General features: G+C 41.3%; 1 protein-coding gene across 6 annotated transcripts in view; it reads left to right on the forward strand.

Annotated features, from left to right (window-relative positions):
• The window catches only part of LOC139310744 (sterol O-acyltransferase 2-like), a 37874-nt gene extending 19849 nt beyond the window's left edge, over positions 1-18025 (forward strand). For 4 of the 6 annotated variants that reach the window (XM_070934959.1, XM_070934960.1, XM_070934958.1 and 1 more), the window contains 10 exons: positions 639-921; positions 4677-4752; positions 5825-5906; positions 6085-6130; positions 8745-8874; positions 11884-11981; positions 13333-13431; positions 13801-13936; positions 15368-15513; positions 17299-18025. In XM_070934959.1, the coding sequence (XP_070791060.1) occupies positions 639-921; positions 4677-4752; positions 5825-5906; positions 6085-6130; positions 8745-8874; positions 11884-11981; positions 13333-13431; positions 13801-13936; positions 15368-15513; positions 17299-17349 (1147 nt within the window). In that variant the 3' untranslated portion in view covers positions 17350-18025. Of the gene's footprint in view, positions 1-638; positions 922-4676; positions 4753-5824; positions 5907-6084; positions 6131-8744; positions 8875-11883; positions 11982-13332; positions 13432-13800; positions 13937-14257; positions 14530-15367; positions 15514-17298 lie in introns of those variants that run through there. The other 2 variants (XR_011599901.1, XM_070934961.1) reach the window with 2 other exon arrangements.
• Positions 18026-18282: the final 257 nt, after the last annotated feature.

Here is an 18282-nt window from a genome sequence, read left to right on the forward strand (position 1 = left end):
TTTGTGGGTCCAATATTTAAGGATGAGCAATAGTTGAAATTATGAAGATTATGAAACAAAACAAGATTATGGACAAAATGAGGGGGACTGATTGTAATTTTTTCAGTTGGAGGTGAGTTTTCCTTCATTCTAACTCTGTTCTGACTATTTTAAAGAGTTCATGGGAGCTTTCATGAATTTACCTTCTCAAAAGAGCCTTGGTAGTACAGTGGTCTAAGGCACCCTGTTATTAAGCTGGTTATTAAGACCAGCTGCCTGCAATTACTGCAGGTTCGAATCTCGCCAAGATTCAAGGTTGACTCAGCCTTCCATCTTTTCTAAGGTAGGTAAATTGAGGACCCAGCTGTGGGGGCAATAAACTGACTTTGTATAAATATACAAAAGGATGAAGGCTATTGCTGAGCACATTGTAAACCACCCTGAGTCTCTGGAGAAGGGCGGCATATAAATCAAATTTAAAAAATAAATAAATAAAATAAATAAATAAAATAAAAATAGCAGGACCCATCCCCTTCACTTTTCAGCAGTTATGCCACTGAATATTGGGGCTGCCCCAGAGAAATTGCTTATTTAATTTGAAACATCCTTATCTTTTGGGGAGCATCCTTAGAGCTCTTTTTCTTCTTTGTCTTCCACAGTCTTGTTCTGGATTTCGAGCTCTTTATCATTGGCTTTCGACAGCTGCCCACAGCACTCTTGGCCTGGCTCTGCATGTTCCTCTACACCTTATTTGTGCCCTACCAGGCCCTGCAAATATGGTCAGGCTGCTTGAAGATGACCAGGTTCACCAACCTCTTGACTGTCACCTTGGTGTTGCTGGTGCTGCTCTGCCATGCTGCAGTGCTGGGCTTCTTCCCCGTCTATATTGCTGTCTATTGTAATTTGGGAATTGCCTCCCGTAAAATTGTCATCTATGAGCAGGTATGGCACTGGGGCAGCACAAACAAAATGGGTATAGGGGAAAGGTGTTACTTCCATAGACAGGCCATATATTTGCCATTGTACAGAGAAGAAATGCCAACCTCACTTCAGGTTTAAGGCAGCATTCTCCTATCTGTTGTCCTCTGAATGGTCTGGACAAACCTCAAATAGAGTCATTAAGGGTAGGCCAGGTTAAAGATATATACTTCAGTATACATTGCCAGGAAGAAGATATAGAATACATTTTTAAAATTTTGTGAAGTTATGGTCCTTAGCAGCCATCGTCATGTATATGTTGTATATAAATGCTTACAGTAGCACTTGCCATGGCCTCAAATATATGTTCTTCTTGCAAGCTGGAAGATAAGCAGATTTCATCCAAGCAAGAAGTTGAGCAGCTTCCGGTTTGGTTTCCGCCGCCGCCGGACGGTCTTTCGGGACCGCCAGCCCCACCGCCTGTAAAGAGCCGTCTCTACAGCTGAGAGATGGCTCGAAAAACTCCATCTCCTTAGGAGACGTGAGATAGAGCCGGCGAGGACAGGTAGAGCCCTCTGCGAACTCCCCAGAGTTTTTTTTTTTACTCTTGGGGAGGAAGCAGAATGTGACTCCCTATACAGCTCGCCGCTACTCCGGGCATCGGGGGAACTCTGCTTCTTGCAGAGCCAGGCGATGGGACCAATCCAATCAACAAAATCTAACAGATTGTCTGAACAAATAGGATGAAACCCGGACTTGGGACCCTAAATCGCAAGTATTTCTAACAATCCTATGAGTGATTTTAAAAGTGAAGAAAGAAAGTTTTTAAAATGGCGACTGGCTGAGGCTTGAGAAGAAGAAAGCTGAAAGCGAAAGTCCTTCCGTTTGAATAGCTTAATATGCTACAAAGTAACTGAAGCAATAGCGCTGGCTAGAATTGAAGAGAAAAATTTCTATTTTAAGTTTCTTCCTTCTTAGAGACTTGATATTGATATTGTTTGGAGGAAAGTCCCTTTAAAAAAAAAAGAGTTTGTTTGTGTGGCAGGATGGCGTCAAAACAGATAAAGCCAGACAACCAAGCTGTGGGGGGGGGGTTTCCCCCACTTACAAATCATATAAGCAAGTTTTGAGCTGGCAGATTCAGAAGAATGGCTCTAAAGACCTAAAGGAATTTGTTTTGGAGGAGATGGCAAGACATGATGAGATTGTGAACCAGAATCTTGAAAAATTCAGGCAGGAAATTAAAGAGTTGGTACAACGAAAGTATGATAATTTGAAACAACAGATTGTAACAGCTTTTAAAACTTTTTCAGAAATAGTTATAAAGATGGATAAAGATACCAATTTATTAGATTCTAAAATGAAGGAAGCTGATGATAAGATTTATAATTTGGACGATAAAATACAAAGAATTGAAAATGATTTGATAAATATTCAAGAAAATAGCTCAGAAGTAAAGCCTAAAATAAAGAAAGCTGACCACAAGACTTACAATGCAGATAATATAAAACAAAGGATTGAAAGAGAAGTCATAATGATGCAATATAGGTCCATGGAATTTGCGGTCAGAATGAGGGGAATACAGGAAAATAACAGAGAGGATTTGAGAAAGATGTCTGCTGAAGTTCTGGCTGTGATTTTAAAGATTAGTCCTGAAGAGGTATCCTGTAAGATTAATAAGGCCTACAGAATAAACTCTTGGGTTGCAAAGCAAAGGCAGTTGCCTAGAGATGTGGTGATTTACTTTACTGATAAAGGAATAAGAAATGATATTGTGCAAAAGTCTTTTAACTCCACTCTAGAAATGAATGGAAGGGAGATTTGGATATATAAAGAGCTGCCGTCCAAGATGTTAAAAGATAGAAAGGAATTTGGATTTCTGGTGACTGAGCTAAAAAAACAAAACATCCCATTTAGGTGGGATGCTCCAGTTGGTATAATATTGAGATACCAAGGAGAAAGATATCAATTAAATACTGTTGAAAAAGCGGAAGAATTTTACTACAAGGTTTTTAAAATGGATCCAACATCTCCACGTATGCCATCAGTGTCAGGAACACAGGAGGGGAATAAAGAAAAGCAAAATGAACAAGAGATTGAAACTCAGGCTAAGCAGATGGAGATGGAGGTTATGGAAAAACAACAAGTTACAGAGGCCTTTTTGGACGAGCCGCTTTTGGATTCTCCTTCAGAGGTTATAGCTGGATTACCTATAAATATAAGAGAGGCGGCTTTGGATTCTAATGAGATGTCTTATCAAGTTACAGACCAGCATGGAACTCAATCAACTGACATACAAGTCTTAGAAAGGCAACTAGGATGAAGATCTAAACCACAAAAAGTTAAGAAAAGAAGAAGCAGGTTCTACAAAACTAAAAAAAATTTAAATTAAACAACAGTCTAATGCCACTTATTGAAGAGACGACTAAATATAATAAGCGGGAATTGAGGCAAATTATTGACTTATACTATTTTAAGGAGAGTGGCAGATCTCTGCAGTGCTGGTGCTTTTGGGATGTGGAAGATGGCCTCTGATTGAGTGGATTGGAACTTTCTATTTTGGACTCTTTGAAAAATGGATTACGTATATGCTGAGCTATAAGGCAAGAGAACTATGGGATTGGGGCATGCAGAAGATCTGGTTGTTACCCCAATGTGGTGGTTGGAATTAATAATCTAGATAAAAGACATTACAGAAGATACCATATGGAATATAAATATAAAGTCACTCGGGTGGTTTTTTATATACGAAAATACTTACTATTGATGGGGGCAGACGGTAATGGAAGATACTGAATATACTGTTGGAAGCTTGGTAATGGAAGATACTGAATATACTGTTGGAAGCTGAACCTGATGTTACCCTAACATGGGCGATGGAATTAATAATCTAGTTGAAAGACGCTACAGAAGACACTATATGGATTATAAATTTAAAGTCATCTGAGGATTTTATTCATATATGGAAATATTTTTTAGTTGTGTGGTGCGGGCAGAAGAACAAAGATATTAAAAATATCATGTATGGTAGACCTGTAGGAAAATGGGTGGAGACGGGTTAGGTTACTGATTGTATAGTTTAGGAACAGGGATGTTATGTTTAGATATAAATATACGTAAAAGATTTGAATTAGGAGATATATGTATGGGGGAGGAAATGGGTAGATTATAAATTGAGTAAATGTCAAATTAGGATTTATTATATAGTTTTATAGCTGAAGGTTGCTTTGAAATGTATAGTATAGGGGAGATATAATAACAATGTTAGAAAGAAATGGTTAGCATGTGGGGGGTGGTCTAAAAGGATGGTAAAGTATTATATAATTTGATATCAATCTGGATTTTATTTGTGGAGAAGCCATGGGGGGTGGGGAGGGTGAGGGGGGTTAGGGAGGAGGAGGGGAAAAAAGGGGGAAAAATTGTATTTGAAAAACTTTTTCAATAAAAAAAAAGAAGTTGAGCAGAAAGATCAGCAGGCAGTATAGCTGACAGTTAGCCAAATGAGTTAGTAGGGGCCATTTCAGTGGTGGGTTGCTCCCAGTTCGGTCTGATTCTATAGAACCGTAGTAAAACCGGAGGGAGGCTCCGCTCACCTGCCACGACATCATCGTGGGTGATCTGTGCAAGTGCAGAAGCATATGCGTGCTCCTGTTGCGAACCGGTAGTAAAGGTAAGCAGAACTAACCCCTGGGCCATTTCTGACTGAAAAGTCTAGACAGACAGAGTCTGAAGCGCTCAACTTCACGCTTTTTCTTTGCTCATTTCTCTCTCTGGCATAGGTCCGGTTCCTAATGAAAAGCTACTCATTTCTGCGAGAATCAATGCCTCCTTTACTCCATGCCAGGAACCAAGTTGGTGAGTTTGATTTGGAGGCTCTTAGTGATGATTACAATGGCTGTAAGTTGCCCACATAGTCCCCAAATTGATTTTCTATAATTGCAGCAGATGCGGTGGCTCAGTAGCTAAGACACTGAGCTTGTCGATCAAAAAGTTTGGCGGTTTGAATCCCTAGTGCCACATAATGGAGTGAGCTCCCATTACTTGCCCCAGCTTCTGCCAACCTAGCAGTTCGAAAGCATGTAAAAATGCAGGTAGAAAAATAGGGACCACCTTAGTGGGAAGGTAACAATGTAATATGGATGCAAAGCAAAGGAAACCTCTTGCCTGGGCCAAGTAAATTTCCCCAAATCCCTCACCAAATCACAATTTCTCCTATTTGCCAGACTTATCTTGCATGAAGAGCTGCAGAACATAGGTGATTTATTTATTTATCTATCTATTTGTCTTTCTTATCAGAATACAAAGCAGCTCAAAAATTTAAGAAAAAAATCTGACAGATAGTGCAAGATTTTATTAATTGCATTTTTTCCCTATATATACTGAATCCTTATGAATACATGGAAGAAAAGCTTTCCTTGTTTGTTGCTTTTGTATACCTATGGAGGCAGATTTTCAGAAAGCGGAATTCTGCATCCTGTATCACACCTTAACTATTTTTTGTACATAAGAAATATCATAATAAGAAGAACTGTGGCGGCACAATGTTTAGAATGCAGTATTGCAGGCAGATTCTGCTGACTGCTAGAAGTTTGATTCTCATCAGCTCAAGGCTGATCTTCCATCCTTTCAGGGTTGGTAAAATGAGCAGCCAGATTGTTGGGGACAATATGCTGACTCTGTAAACCATTTAGAGAGGGCTGTAAAGCTTTATGAAGCAGTATATAAGTCTAACTGCTATTGATATTTCTATCATCACGTACACATAAAGCTTTGCATTCTTCCTGCTAAAATGATATGCAGAGAAGAGATGCCTGCACTTGAGCATGTATGCTCCAGGGCAACTATTTCTTCAGCGTACAAACTGCTGTTTCTCTATTTGTTCCTACCTAGCTTCAACCATTCCTTTGCTTTTTTCCCCCCACTCCAGGGAAGGTAAGCCCTCCTGAATTCTCAACCTACTTGTATTTTCTCTTCTGCCCTACTTTAATCTACAGAAAGAGCTATCCAAGGTAATTCCTTGCATATCATCTTTGCTTTTTTGGGCTCCCTGATTTCTCAGCTCTATGAGAAAAAAATGGGCAAAATGGGCTTCAGGAGATGCATGCCCGCAGAGCAACGTTGTTTCCCAAGAAGAGAGAACTGCTCTCTTATCATATCTCAATTCTATCCCTACTCCTTTCCTTATAGAGATCCATACATCCGCTGGAGTTACGTCATCCGAAAACTGGTTGAGGTGAGAGAAACACATTAAGTTTCCATTGGCTGGTTAATTTTATCTGGCCTCTCTATGGATTAGAAATGTGTTTAGGGACTATTGGATTTTCGCACAAGACTTAGCTGGACTGGGAACCTCAAGGTATCTTAGCTGGCCAAGGTAGTAAATAGCAATACTGTTTTAAGCAGCCCTTGGTGACCAAAGGCCACCATTTAAATTTCCCAGAGTTCTCTAGTCTTGAGTGAATGTGTTGTAACATCATACTTGATGCAAATAAGTTCACTTTCCTTGTTGTTGTTAGTTGTGAAGTCATGTCCTACCCATCGCAACCTCATAGACAACATTCCTCCAGGCCTTCCTGTCCTCTACCGTCCTCTGGAGTCCATTTAAGCTCACACCTACTGGTTCAGTGACTCCATCCAGCCACCTCGTTCTCTGTTGTCCCCTTCTTCTTTTGCCCTCAATCTTTCCTAGCATTAGGCTCTTCTCCAGTGAGTCCTTCCTTCTCATTAGGTGGCCTAATCACTTTCCTAAGAGATGTTAAATTTAAAACTTTAGAAACAATATATTTAACAATCTATATAACAATATATAGAAACAGTATATTTTCAAATATCTCCGACAGCAAAACAAAAGGAAAAGGGGGTTTGAAAGAGAGCAGAGTTGATGAAACTTAGAAGCACTCAGGAAATGAGTGGTGCAGAAATCTATGACAGATTGACTAAAACTAAACAGAAGGGCTGGTGTTGGAGGACAGCTTTTGGGCATTGTAGCAGGGGTGAAATGCTACCGGTTCGTGCGAACCAGTAGCGGAGATTGGTGCTGGTTCGCCAAACCGGCAGCAACCACTGGCTGGCCATGTCCCCGAACTGGTCCACAGCCCATAGTCCTGCCATGCTTCCATCCTTCCACGCAGCCTTCCCAGCATCCCTGTGGCCAGCTTGCGAAGGCAGGCAAGCAGAAGGCCATGTGGAAGACAGGCAAGCATGGCAGGGCTATGGGGAAGGGAGTTAGCAGCCTACTCCCTTCCCCGCAGCCCTGCCATGCTTGCCTGCCTTCCTCGCTGCCTTTCCTGTGGTCCCCCACATCCACTTGCCTTCTGAGGTTGGTGTCCAGCTAACCCTAACCCCCATGCCCTTGGGGGAGATGCAGAGACTGCTACCTTTACCTGAAATGTCTCTCGCGTCTTTCGGAAGCAATTGGGGGGAACAGAAGGAGGGAGAGCACCCAGCAAAGGCTAGGAAGACCTAGCCACCCTCTCCCTCTCTCCTTCCCCCCTTTCTCCTGTCTGACTGGCAAGGAACAGGGCGTGGACAGCCGCCGCCGCACTATTCTACCTCCTCTGCAAAACTGCTCTGCGGCTCCGCTCGCCTCCAGTACCCCGATGCAACACCCATGGTTTGCGCAGGGCAGACCACAACAGCTGCAAGGCCAAGATACTGCCCATGCAAAGGGGTGGGAGGAAATGCAGGCATCACACCAAGCAGCCCTCCTCCTCCTCCTCTCCTCCTCCGCCAACTTTGAGGCTGGGCAGGGCTTGAAGAGGCAAGAGAGAAGGCAAGATGACTGCAACTTTCTCCTCCTCCTCCTTGCGGGGTACATTGAGTTTGTTTTCCAAGCTCGCCCGAGGTTTGCAACTTTGCACGGCCTTTGGAGCTTTTGTGCACCAAGTCCCCCTCTTCCTCCTCCTCCTCCGCAGCTCTAACGTGGGTTTTTAATTCACGAGGAAGGAAGAGAAACCCTCCCCATCCCACCTGGGGACCGATTAGATTTTCTTGTCACTCATGGTAGGAATCCAGCCTTTGCATGGGAGAAAGTTGCTTCCTGCTGACCCGGTGGCCCTTGGGGGAGACGCAACCATTGCGCTGGGACTGAAAGGGGCAGCGGCGCTGAGAGGGCCGCTCACTTCCTTCCTTCTCCTGCCGCTGCTGCTGGAGCCGAAACTGCTGCTCCACTGGGATGTGCATGGGCAGCCCCGGGAGGACAGTCAGATGTAAGGCCGACGCTGGTGGTGGGGAAGGGAGACCCGCTGCACTTGGCCAAAGAGGCACCTCGGGGGAACATGGTGAGACTCACTCGCCTTTTGGACCTGGTGCACTTGGCTTCCATGGGGCCTTTGGCTGACTGTTGCCCACTTGCCTTCCCCTCTGCCTCGGGTCCTGCTGTCTGCATCCAGCCCATGATGGGGTATGTGCCGCTTCCAGGCCGGGTCGCCCTCCCTCCCAGAGCACTTTCTTCCTTCTCCCACAGCAGCCGCTGCTCAGACCAGGCGTGTGTGTGAGAGAGAGAGAATGAAAGAAAGAAACAAACAGGAAGGGAGAGAGAGAGAGAGAGAGAAGAAAGAAAGAAAGAGTGACGTGAGTGATGTCATGTTGGCCACGCCTACCTGGTCACATGACTGCCAGGCCATGCCCACCAAGCCAAGCCCACAGAACTGGTGGCGAAAATTTTTAGATTTCACCACTGCATTGTAGGACATTAAAATGGCAGCCAAATCCAGCTTCTGAGATCATAGACCAAAAGAAAGCTGTTCTTTAGTCATAACTGAGAGCTAGTAACCAGTATGCATTGCCAGAACACTGAGATGCCAGTATAGATCACTAAGGTAGAGTTTTTTCTCTCTGTCCCACAGTTTCTGGCGAGTATATATTTTGTGAATTTCCTTCTAAAATACTACTTCATTCCTAACTTGAGCAACATGCATAAGCAGCCCTTCACCATCAAAATCCTGCTGCTTTCCATCTTTGATACAGTAATACCCGGTATGTGGAAACAATTATGATTTCATTCATGCAATGGGATTAAGCGGTAATGCTATGGAACTGGGACGTTGACCTCATCCAGTAGAAGAAACAGGAGAGCCTCAAACAGAATCAGGCTGATTTATCACATTTTAGAGAAAGTGAAGAGAGACCTACTATATGTAGCTCTCAACATACAACCATTTCTCTAGTGACCTTCAATGTTACAACAGAACTGAAAAAAGTGACCTATAAACGTTTTTTCACACTTACTATCATTGCAGCATCTCCATGGTCACATGATCAAAATGCATGCCATAAATATTGGCATGTGTTTATGATGGTTGCAGTGTCCCGGGGTCACGTGATCACCTTTTGCATCCTTCTGACCAGCAAAATCAATGGGGTTAAATATTAAAATAAAAACTGTGGCAGGAAAAGTCATAACAACCGTCTCACTTAGTTAGCAATAGAAATTTGGGGCTCAATTGTGGACATACGACCAGGACTATATGTACCAGCTAAGTGGTACACAGCCATCCAGAGTTATTTTGGATAGCAAGCATATAAATTTAATAAATAAACAGTTACCTCATGCCACAACCCAAAATATATATGATGTTGGCCTATATGTAACTGCTACAGAAAATGATGATGTAGGTCTGCCAGGCTGCTCGTTTTATTCATGATGAAAGTATGTGTAATAGATCAAAAGTCAAGCATAGTAGTCTTTATGAATTCATTGTTGAATGATTCTGTTTCCTGTAAAAGGGCTTTCGCAACCTGTAAATACTTACTCTTTTCTTCTGCTTTTGCCTCAATTATTAATGTTCAAGTTGCTGGTCCCTTTGAACATTGTCCTGTTCAAATTGTCAAAATCCATCATCCTTCCTTGGAGCACAACTTGGACACCATCAGCATTGACAAAACCACTATCGGTCAATTGCAAAAGCCGGTTTTGCTTGGAGCAACTTATATCCTCCAACAATACCTTTAACACCCTCAAACACTAACATCTGCCTATCCCAGGTCCCTTGGAAGGACTCAATAGGTGGACAAAAAGGCCTTATACAGTCAAAAAATCTAGTTGACAGTGACCAACAATAATTATAATGGTGGACTCACACATCTGAAAGCCATCAATTTGTAGTGTCTAAACCTTAGACAATGTAGGCTACACCCTTAGTTAAAAACAGGTACATCACACAAAAATTGATCTTCTCAAGTCATACAATGCCATGGTACTTTAGTCCTTATTTAGTGACCACAGTTGGGACCACCAATTTGAACATTAAGTAAAGTGTTTGCTAAGTAATGCCTTAACACTGTGGTGATCTTACTTCAGATTTCTTTGGCTTTACGAACTTTTGAACGTTCACAATTCAAGGTGATGGTTATTACCTTTAAAGCCCTACATGGCTCAGGGCCAGGGTATCTTCGAGACCGCCTTCTGCCGCACAGCTCCCAGCGACCGGTCAGATCCCACAGAGTTGGTCTCCTCAGGGTCCCGTCAGCTAAACAATGCCGGCTGGCAGGCCCGCGGGGAAGGGCTTTCTCTGTGGCTGCCCCAGCTCTCTGGAACCAGTTAGCTCCTGAGGTCTGGACCATCCCCACCCTATTGGCCTTCCAAAAAGTGGTGAAGACCTGGCTCTTCCAGCAGGCCTGGGGCCGTTGATCTTGCTGTTGCAATCTGGCAAGATCCGGCCATGAATGGTGTGAATGGATTTTAATTGTTTTTAATGGTTTAACTTTTAATGTTTTGTATATGGTTTTTAAATGCATTGTAAGCCACCTTGAGTCTTCGGAAAAAGGCGGCATACAAGTTGAATGAATAAATAAATAAATAAATAAATAAATAAATAAATAAATAAATGTGAGAATTGGTTCCAAAATTAGATTTTTCATCACTGTCATGACTGCAAACGGTGACTAAACAAGGCAGTTGCTAACAACAGGAAGTAAAATATGTTAAGATATTTAAAATTTAATAGATGGAGCGGTTGGACAATGAGTAAGAACACACAGTTCTAGCTGATTGGTTGAAGAGAGCTGGCCACTACATGAGGGACTCTGAGCTGTAATCGGTTGCTGTGAGAGTAAGGGGAGAGTTTCCTTGTTTCCCACCCTTTTCCTGTGTGTGCTGTGTATGCGGTCTGCGATTTACCTCATGATGTTTTTGCTGTGTTGATTTACCTGACAGTGCTCTTATTTACTGTAAATATATTTATTTATATAAAATTGCAAGTTCGTGTCAGTGTCTGTGACTCCAGTTGGACACCAGCTGAATGGCATCAATGTGTAGGTGTCTAAATCTTCAACAATGCAGGCTACAGCCTTAGTTAAAAACAGGTACATCACACAAAAAGTGATCTTTTCAAGTCACACAGTGCCATGGTACGTTAGTCCTTGTTTAGTGACCACAGTTGGGACCAGCAACTTGAACATTAAGTAAAGTGGTTGCTAAGCAATGCCATAACTGTGTGGTAAGATTACTTGAGCTTTCTTTTGTTTTACAAACTTTTGAAGGTTATAAATGTCAGGATTGGTTGCACAATTTGGTTTTTCATCACCATCATGATTGCAAACTGCCACTAAGCAAGGTAGTTTCTAACAACAGAAACTAAAAATAACGTAGTAAAGGCCATTCTGCTTTTCTATCACTTGGATATCCCCAATTGTCTTTAAAAAGACAATTGGACTTCCTTGGGTTTTTTTCCGTGAAAACTTTTCATGTCTCATCCAAGAAGCTTCTTAGTTCATTTTCAGAAATGAAGAAGCTTCTTCAATGAGAAGTGAAACATTTTCAAGAAAAAAAAAAAAAGTCAAGTTACCTTTTGTAAAGCACCTTTGTGACAACCATGACCTGAGTGATTGAGAATCTCTGTAGACATTCCATTAGGATACTAACCTAATAGTCTAACTTGATTTGCAACTGTCTGTCTTAAATCTGTAACACTGATTGAGTTTTCAATCTCTTCTTTCTTCCAAAAGTGGGAAGAACTAATGTATCCCTTTATCTCTCTCATTCAGGGATATCTTGTCTACTCGTGGGCTTTTATTTCTTACAAGATTGCTGGCAAAACATATTTGCTGAGATCCTGTGCTTTGCAGACCGTTCTTTCTATAAGGTGATGACAAGGGGTGGGGGAGGTTGCAAGAAAAACACAGTATGGGAAGTCTGGATTATACATTTTCATTTAACATACAAAAATGCTTTGTGAACAGTGTATTGTCTGGGTCAATTTGCTTACATAATAATACTTTTCCAGCTCCTAATTTCTACCTCTATTATCCAATCATTTACAAAACATATCCCATGTTCGAAAATACTCTGTATCTTCTTTTTCCTTTATCTTTAATGTCAGTCTGTCCATTTCTGCATCTCATGGATATACTTGAATGGTCCATTGGCCATGAAGAACAGTTTGAAAAACTTCGCACAGAGTTCTGAGAGGTTATGGCTCTGAAAGAAAAGCAAATTTCATCTTCCTAAAACAACTGTACTGAAGAAGCTGACATTAATTGTTATCTGATTAATTGTTATCAAAGTAATAAATACAGGTGGTCCCTCATTTAGCAACTGGGTGCAATTACAATTTGATGATAAAGTAAAGTTATGATCAAATCTCACATTTACAGCCTCTGCAGGTCTGTAAAGCAAAACAAAGTAGAACTAAGATTGCAAGCATTATTTTTTCCATGCTAATTGTTTTAATGGGCTTGTAAAATATTTTAATTTTTGCTTTTATCATATGGCACCGGAGTCACTTTAGGTGAGATAGGCAGCCATGTAAATTTGGCAATAAATAAATTAGGCAAATATCATAACTGTTTCACTTAATGACCGGTTAACAACTTTGTTGCTGCTCCCAATTGTGGTCACTAAATGAAGACTGCCTGTAGAAACATATATGTTTAGGGACTGTAAGAGAGATCAAATAACATGTTCTGAAAGACTTTGCAAGACTCCACATGGTGGTTCATTCATGTCTTCTCAATGGCTGAAATCTAACTTTTCATGCCCCCCTTGACCCTCCCCTATCCTTGATCTCACCCCTTCCCTAACACCCTGTGCATCTCCTTGCTCTCCCACACCTGACAGTAGCCACTTACCTGCCTGTTTGGGAGTTGCAATTTCCCACTGGTTTCCCCACTGACTTAGTGATGGAAATCCTAATCCCGATTGCCCTTTTAACTCATAATCATAAGTTTATTTGTCAAGCATATATAAGATAACAGGTAAAAGTATAAACAATTTGAATACATGAAAAGAGTAAGTAAAAAGGAATATTAGGACAGGGATGGTAGGCACACTGGTGCACTTATGCACGCCCCTTGTGTACAGGTACTCAAGGACTACCTGTACACAGACAAGCTAAGGTGGATTGTCTCTTTCCTTGCCAAAATACAGTGATGTTCCCATTTCAAGCCTGGCATTTCTGTGTTTTTCATGCTCTTTATTTCATTCTCCTTGCCTAGGACTGGTGGAATTCCACATCATTCTCGACATACTTTCGATCATGGAATGTGATTGTACACGACTGGCTGTACTGCTATATTTATCAAGATTTTCTGTGGGTAGGTAAACTGTAATGGGCTGTGAGAATAATCTTTGGGGGCAGGAGGAAGAACTGCAGCTGGGGCAATGGTCAAAAGGAGATGTCTCAGCCTACCGAAGGAATGAGGGTAGAATAACATCTCAGAAGAGATTCTCCCTTATTGTTTAGAAAATAAAGGCAAGATTCTATTTCTGTAACCTTTCAATAAAAGTACTATTATTGGGTTACTGTCTGGACTACTTGAAAGGGCTGACAAGCTTACCAGACCCATCCTATATTACCCCATAAAGTAAACCAGCCGTGTGTAATTTCTCGATGCCTATCTTCATTGTTGATTGGTGAACACCAAGATGAGATCTATAATTCACCTGTGCTCCTTCTCTTCCAGCTGATTGGAGGGAGAGCCCGAGGTGGAGCTATGCTCATCGTCTTCCTTTTGTCAGCGGTTTTCCATGAATACATGTTCACCTTGTCTTTTGGCTTCTTCTATCCTGTCATGTTTGTGCTTTTTGCCATGACTGGAGGTTAGTACTGCCTCAGGAAATGGACTAATAAACCATCCCTCAGAGGATTCAAGCAAGGTCCATTAAAAAATAATGTGGCATGGATTGCTCCTGGTGAATTCTGAGCAGTTCAAGGCCTTCCATCCCTCCAAGATCGGTAAAATGAGGACCCAGATTGTTGGGGGCAATATGTAAACTGCTTAGAGAGGGCTGTAAAGTACTATGAAGCAGTATATAAATCTAAATACTACTGTTATTCTGTTCTGCCCTTTCGCTGGTTTGTGGTTCCCAATTGGCACGCATTCATGTCCATTTTGGTACAATTTTTTTTACCACTTGTAGATGGAATTTGTTAGATCGGCACAAGGCAACAGGCAAGAGTCGTTAGTGAATTCAGCACCTTTTTATTTCCAGCAACGTGTGACTTCGCTCTGCCGGCTGGGCTGCTGGAACTCGCCTTTTTAAGGAGCCCCAGGCAGACCAGCCAGCCAATGACATCAGGTTAAATCTCCCACGGTCCGGACAGCCAATCAGCGATGAGCATGAAACCTTATGCAGATTCTAGCCAATCTGTGACGAGCATGAAACCTTATGCAAATTCTAGCCAATCCGTGGTGAGCATGAAAACTTATGTAGATTCTAGCCAATCAGTAGATAACAGAATTGCTCCCAATTTATTCAAAATATATTAAACCAGCGGTCAGGATCTTGTGATCCATCTAACCTTAAACCGTAAGAAAAGATTCAAGGCATTACCCTGCCCCCATCCACCCCAGCCCCCACCAATGTTTCTCAATTATTGGTGACTTTCAGATGTGTGGACTTCAGCTCCCAGAATTCCCCAGGCAGCCATGTGCATTGTATTATTGCCCCAGATGATGCACTGTATGGTTAGAATAGAGGCTACTTTTTCATGCTTGAAAAAGTTATTTTGGTGTTATATTTTTTTCAAATCTTACTGGTCATTGACTCAGTAAACAGTGGTTCTTCCCTGATAAAATTAAGATTCTTTAGTCCAACAGGAGGGGAAATATAATCTCAAACATGAACAGAATGTTTGATTGAGCAGAAACAAAATTAATAACTGGAAAACAAAATTTTGTTATTTCAGAAGTCCAATCACATTTTCAAAACAGATGCTTTAGTCATGATCACGACGCAGATAGAAGAGCAACAAGAAAATAGCCTAGGCCTAGGTTCTAGGAGCAGAGAGTTTCACCTGCAAGGGCATTGCTTTGAGAATTCTATTTCCCAAATTGTTTTACCTCCATGGGAGTAGGGATGGGGCATATTGTCTTGTAATTAAAATGGAAATGGCTGTTATTTTAGATTTGGTAATGAGGAAAGTTCCTATTGTAGATAAGAGTTATTAGAAATCAATAACTGAGAGAACTCCTTGGCTCAGTGTGGCTGGAATATACACAACAAACCTTTTTTTGTTTGTCTTCATAGTGTTCTTTAATTTTGTTCTCAATGATAAGAGAAAAGGCCCTTTCTGGAACACCATCATATGGATATGCCTCTCTTTGGGCATGGCGATCTTTTTCTCCTTATACGGCCAAGAGTTCTTTGCTCAGGTCCACTGTCCACTCAAGGAGGTGAGTAGACAATTTACCTTGTGGAGTTAGCATAAATCTTGGGTTCCATCTTCATACTATTTTTCATTAATGAAAATATCTCTTCTTCCAAGAAGGTCAAGCCTACAAAATGTCATATATCTTAGCTGCTAAAATTAAGGTAAAGAAGGTGGGGAATTCAGAAACACCAAGAACTTGCAAATGAAATCGTTATAAAGCTAAAAGCTGATTCTAATTCTACTGGCATTGGCAATGGCTAATAGCAGCTCAGGGGTATAGTCTGTACCCATATATACTTATTAATTAATTTGACAGACTGACCAACTGACTGACCAGTTGATTTGGGACTTTAAGTTGGTTCTGATTCCTAGTTACAACATAAATAGATCTTCTCCATGTGGATCCATGCCTACTTGTTCTTTCAAATCTCCCAATGGTGCAGTCATAGCCGGTATAATTCACTCCATCCACTTTGCTGCTGGTCATCCTTCTCTTCTGTTTCCTTCCTTCTTTTCCCACATTATCTATTCCTAGCCTTATTTACCTGTATCTATGCTAGCTCAAAATAAATATGTATTTGATTTTTATCCTGCTTTTATTTCTGCTCAACTCAAGGCATTACATATATGTAATGCTCCTGCTTCTTATCTTCCCAACAACAAACCTGTGAGGTGGGCTGGGCTGAAAGAGAGTGACTGGCTTACTTTCATCCCTAAGGGAAGCCTAGAACTCACAGTCTCCTGGTTTCTTGGCCAGTACCTGAACCAGCATACCAAACTAGCTCTTAAGTTAAATATTGGGGAAAACAGAGGCCCAAAATACATATTTGCATGGATGTGGAAACTACAGTAGGTATTGTTAAAAATGAGAGCACAATGGTTTCAACTTCTGTTGCTTTCAGATATAGAGAGTGATAAAATAGAAGAGAGAAAAATCCTCTGTAACCTGGCTGGAACTATTTAATTAAAGATTGCTTCATTATTCCTTATATTACTTTATTAAGATTACATCTGAGTCACCTTTTGGCTCTAAAACATTAGAATGCTCCAATCAATCAAAAATAAAGAAAAAATTATTTCACATTAGCTGTATTTTGAGGCATTCAATATGTGGGAAAAGCACCTGTTATTGATATATGAATGTTGCAAAGTTCTTATTGTTTTATTTTCACTTCATTTCTCTTCATTTTATGGAGCCCTAAAGAGGGAAAAAAGAACAATGAAAGGTCCATTGAGAGCAGCAGATATGCTCATCGTGTTGCCAACCATGTATGTTGGCTCTAATTGGGAATCCAGCACATTTTGGGAACACCGGATCCTGTAACGTTTTATAGCAAGATCCTGTTTTACTACATAATCGGAGATGCTCACCTGCAGGGAGTTAGAGCATTTTTTTTTTCTACTCCTCATATCAGTAGCTGCAAAAGGTGCTCTGCAACATACAGTATTGAAAATCCTGGGTCTAAGAGCTTTTGACAAGCAACATCCTTCAAGTCTGGGCTACCTCGGGTTCCCTCCACGAGTTGAGGGGCCTGAGAAGCAAAACTGCCATAGCCAGATTCTCCATCCCGGAATAGGCTAAGCCTGCAATTCAAAGTCTCCAGTGCTCCCTTTAACATTGCTGAGACTCTGGGAATGTTATTGTGCTGATGGGCTCCTGATTATGTTGGAACATATATATGGCTGATCTTGCTGACCCAGATCTAAGCACGTGATTAGCTGGAATCCTTGTATCATTTTGTCTCGTGACATTTTGTCTTCTAGCTGTTCTATTTCTCTTGACATATTCATTATTTTCTTTTTTCAGAAGACCTTCCGGGGGCTAGTGACTCCACGTTCCTGGTCTTGCCACCCATAAGCAACTATTTCCAGCCTACCCTAGCCTACTTTGCTTCCAAAATGATGTACGAAAAAGATATACATGACTCTGCTGCTGTGACAACAAGGACATTCAGACATCATGTGTCGTCTTCTCAACTCCCTCCATGGAAAGCTGTATTTAGAAATTCCTTACCTGAGAGTGATAAAATTTGGTTTGCAGGTTCAAAGGCTCTCATCTAATAGAGACAGAACATCTACAAAAATCCATGGTGTGTCAAGTTCATGGGTCTTCTTGGTACTCAAATTCCAGGGGAAAAGGGCTCAGGAAAATGTATAAATGACAATCTTTGGTTGCCTCCAAGACTTACAAGACTTATCTTTCTTTCTTAACCTACTTAAGAAAAACATGAGAGCTCCATCTTGAAATGTAAATTATCCCACCTCTCAGCTTTAATCCAAACTCTGTTGCCTTTTAGATCAACATGCAGCTTTCCAGATACAGGTGAAATCCAGCTCCCAGCAGATCCATTGATGGGAGTTAGAGTTCAGCAGTATCAGAATTATTGCTTATATTTCCTACTTTAAGATTTTCATTCAACATTTTATCTCCAGCAGTGAAGGAAGGGAACCTGAATTACCACCAGCATTATCCATTCAATGCCTACTGTACTGGGTGAATGCTTTTTGAAACTATATTTGGAAATAAAAAAGATTATGCCAAATCAATCTTATTTCATTATTTGACAGTGACTAAATTAGTAGGCCAGCAAAATTCTGTGCACATAGTATACTTAGACTTTAGCAAGGCATTCAACAAAGTAGACATGATCTACTTCTTGGTAAACTAGAAAATGTGGGATAGACAGCATCACCACCAGTTGGATTTGTAACTGGCTGACAGACCATACTCAACAGTTAGTCCTTAATGGCCCTACATCTATATGGAGGAAAGTAAGCAGTGGTGTACCAC

This window comes from Pituophis catenifer, unplaced genomic scaffold, assembly GCF_029215685.1.
Source record: "Pituophis catenifer annectens isolate HBS135680 unplaced genomic scaffold, rPitCat1.0.hap2 SCAF_2, whole genome shotgun sequence".
Taxonomy (NCBI): domain Eukaryota; kingdom Metazoa; phylum Chordata; class Lepidosauria; order Squamata; family Colubridae; genus Pituophis; species Pituophis catenifer.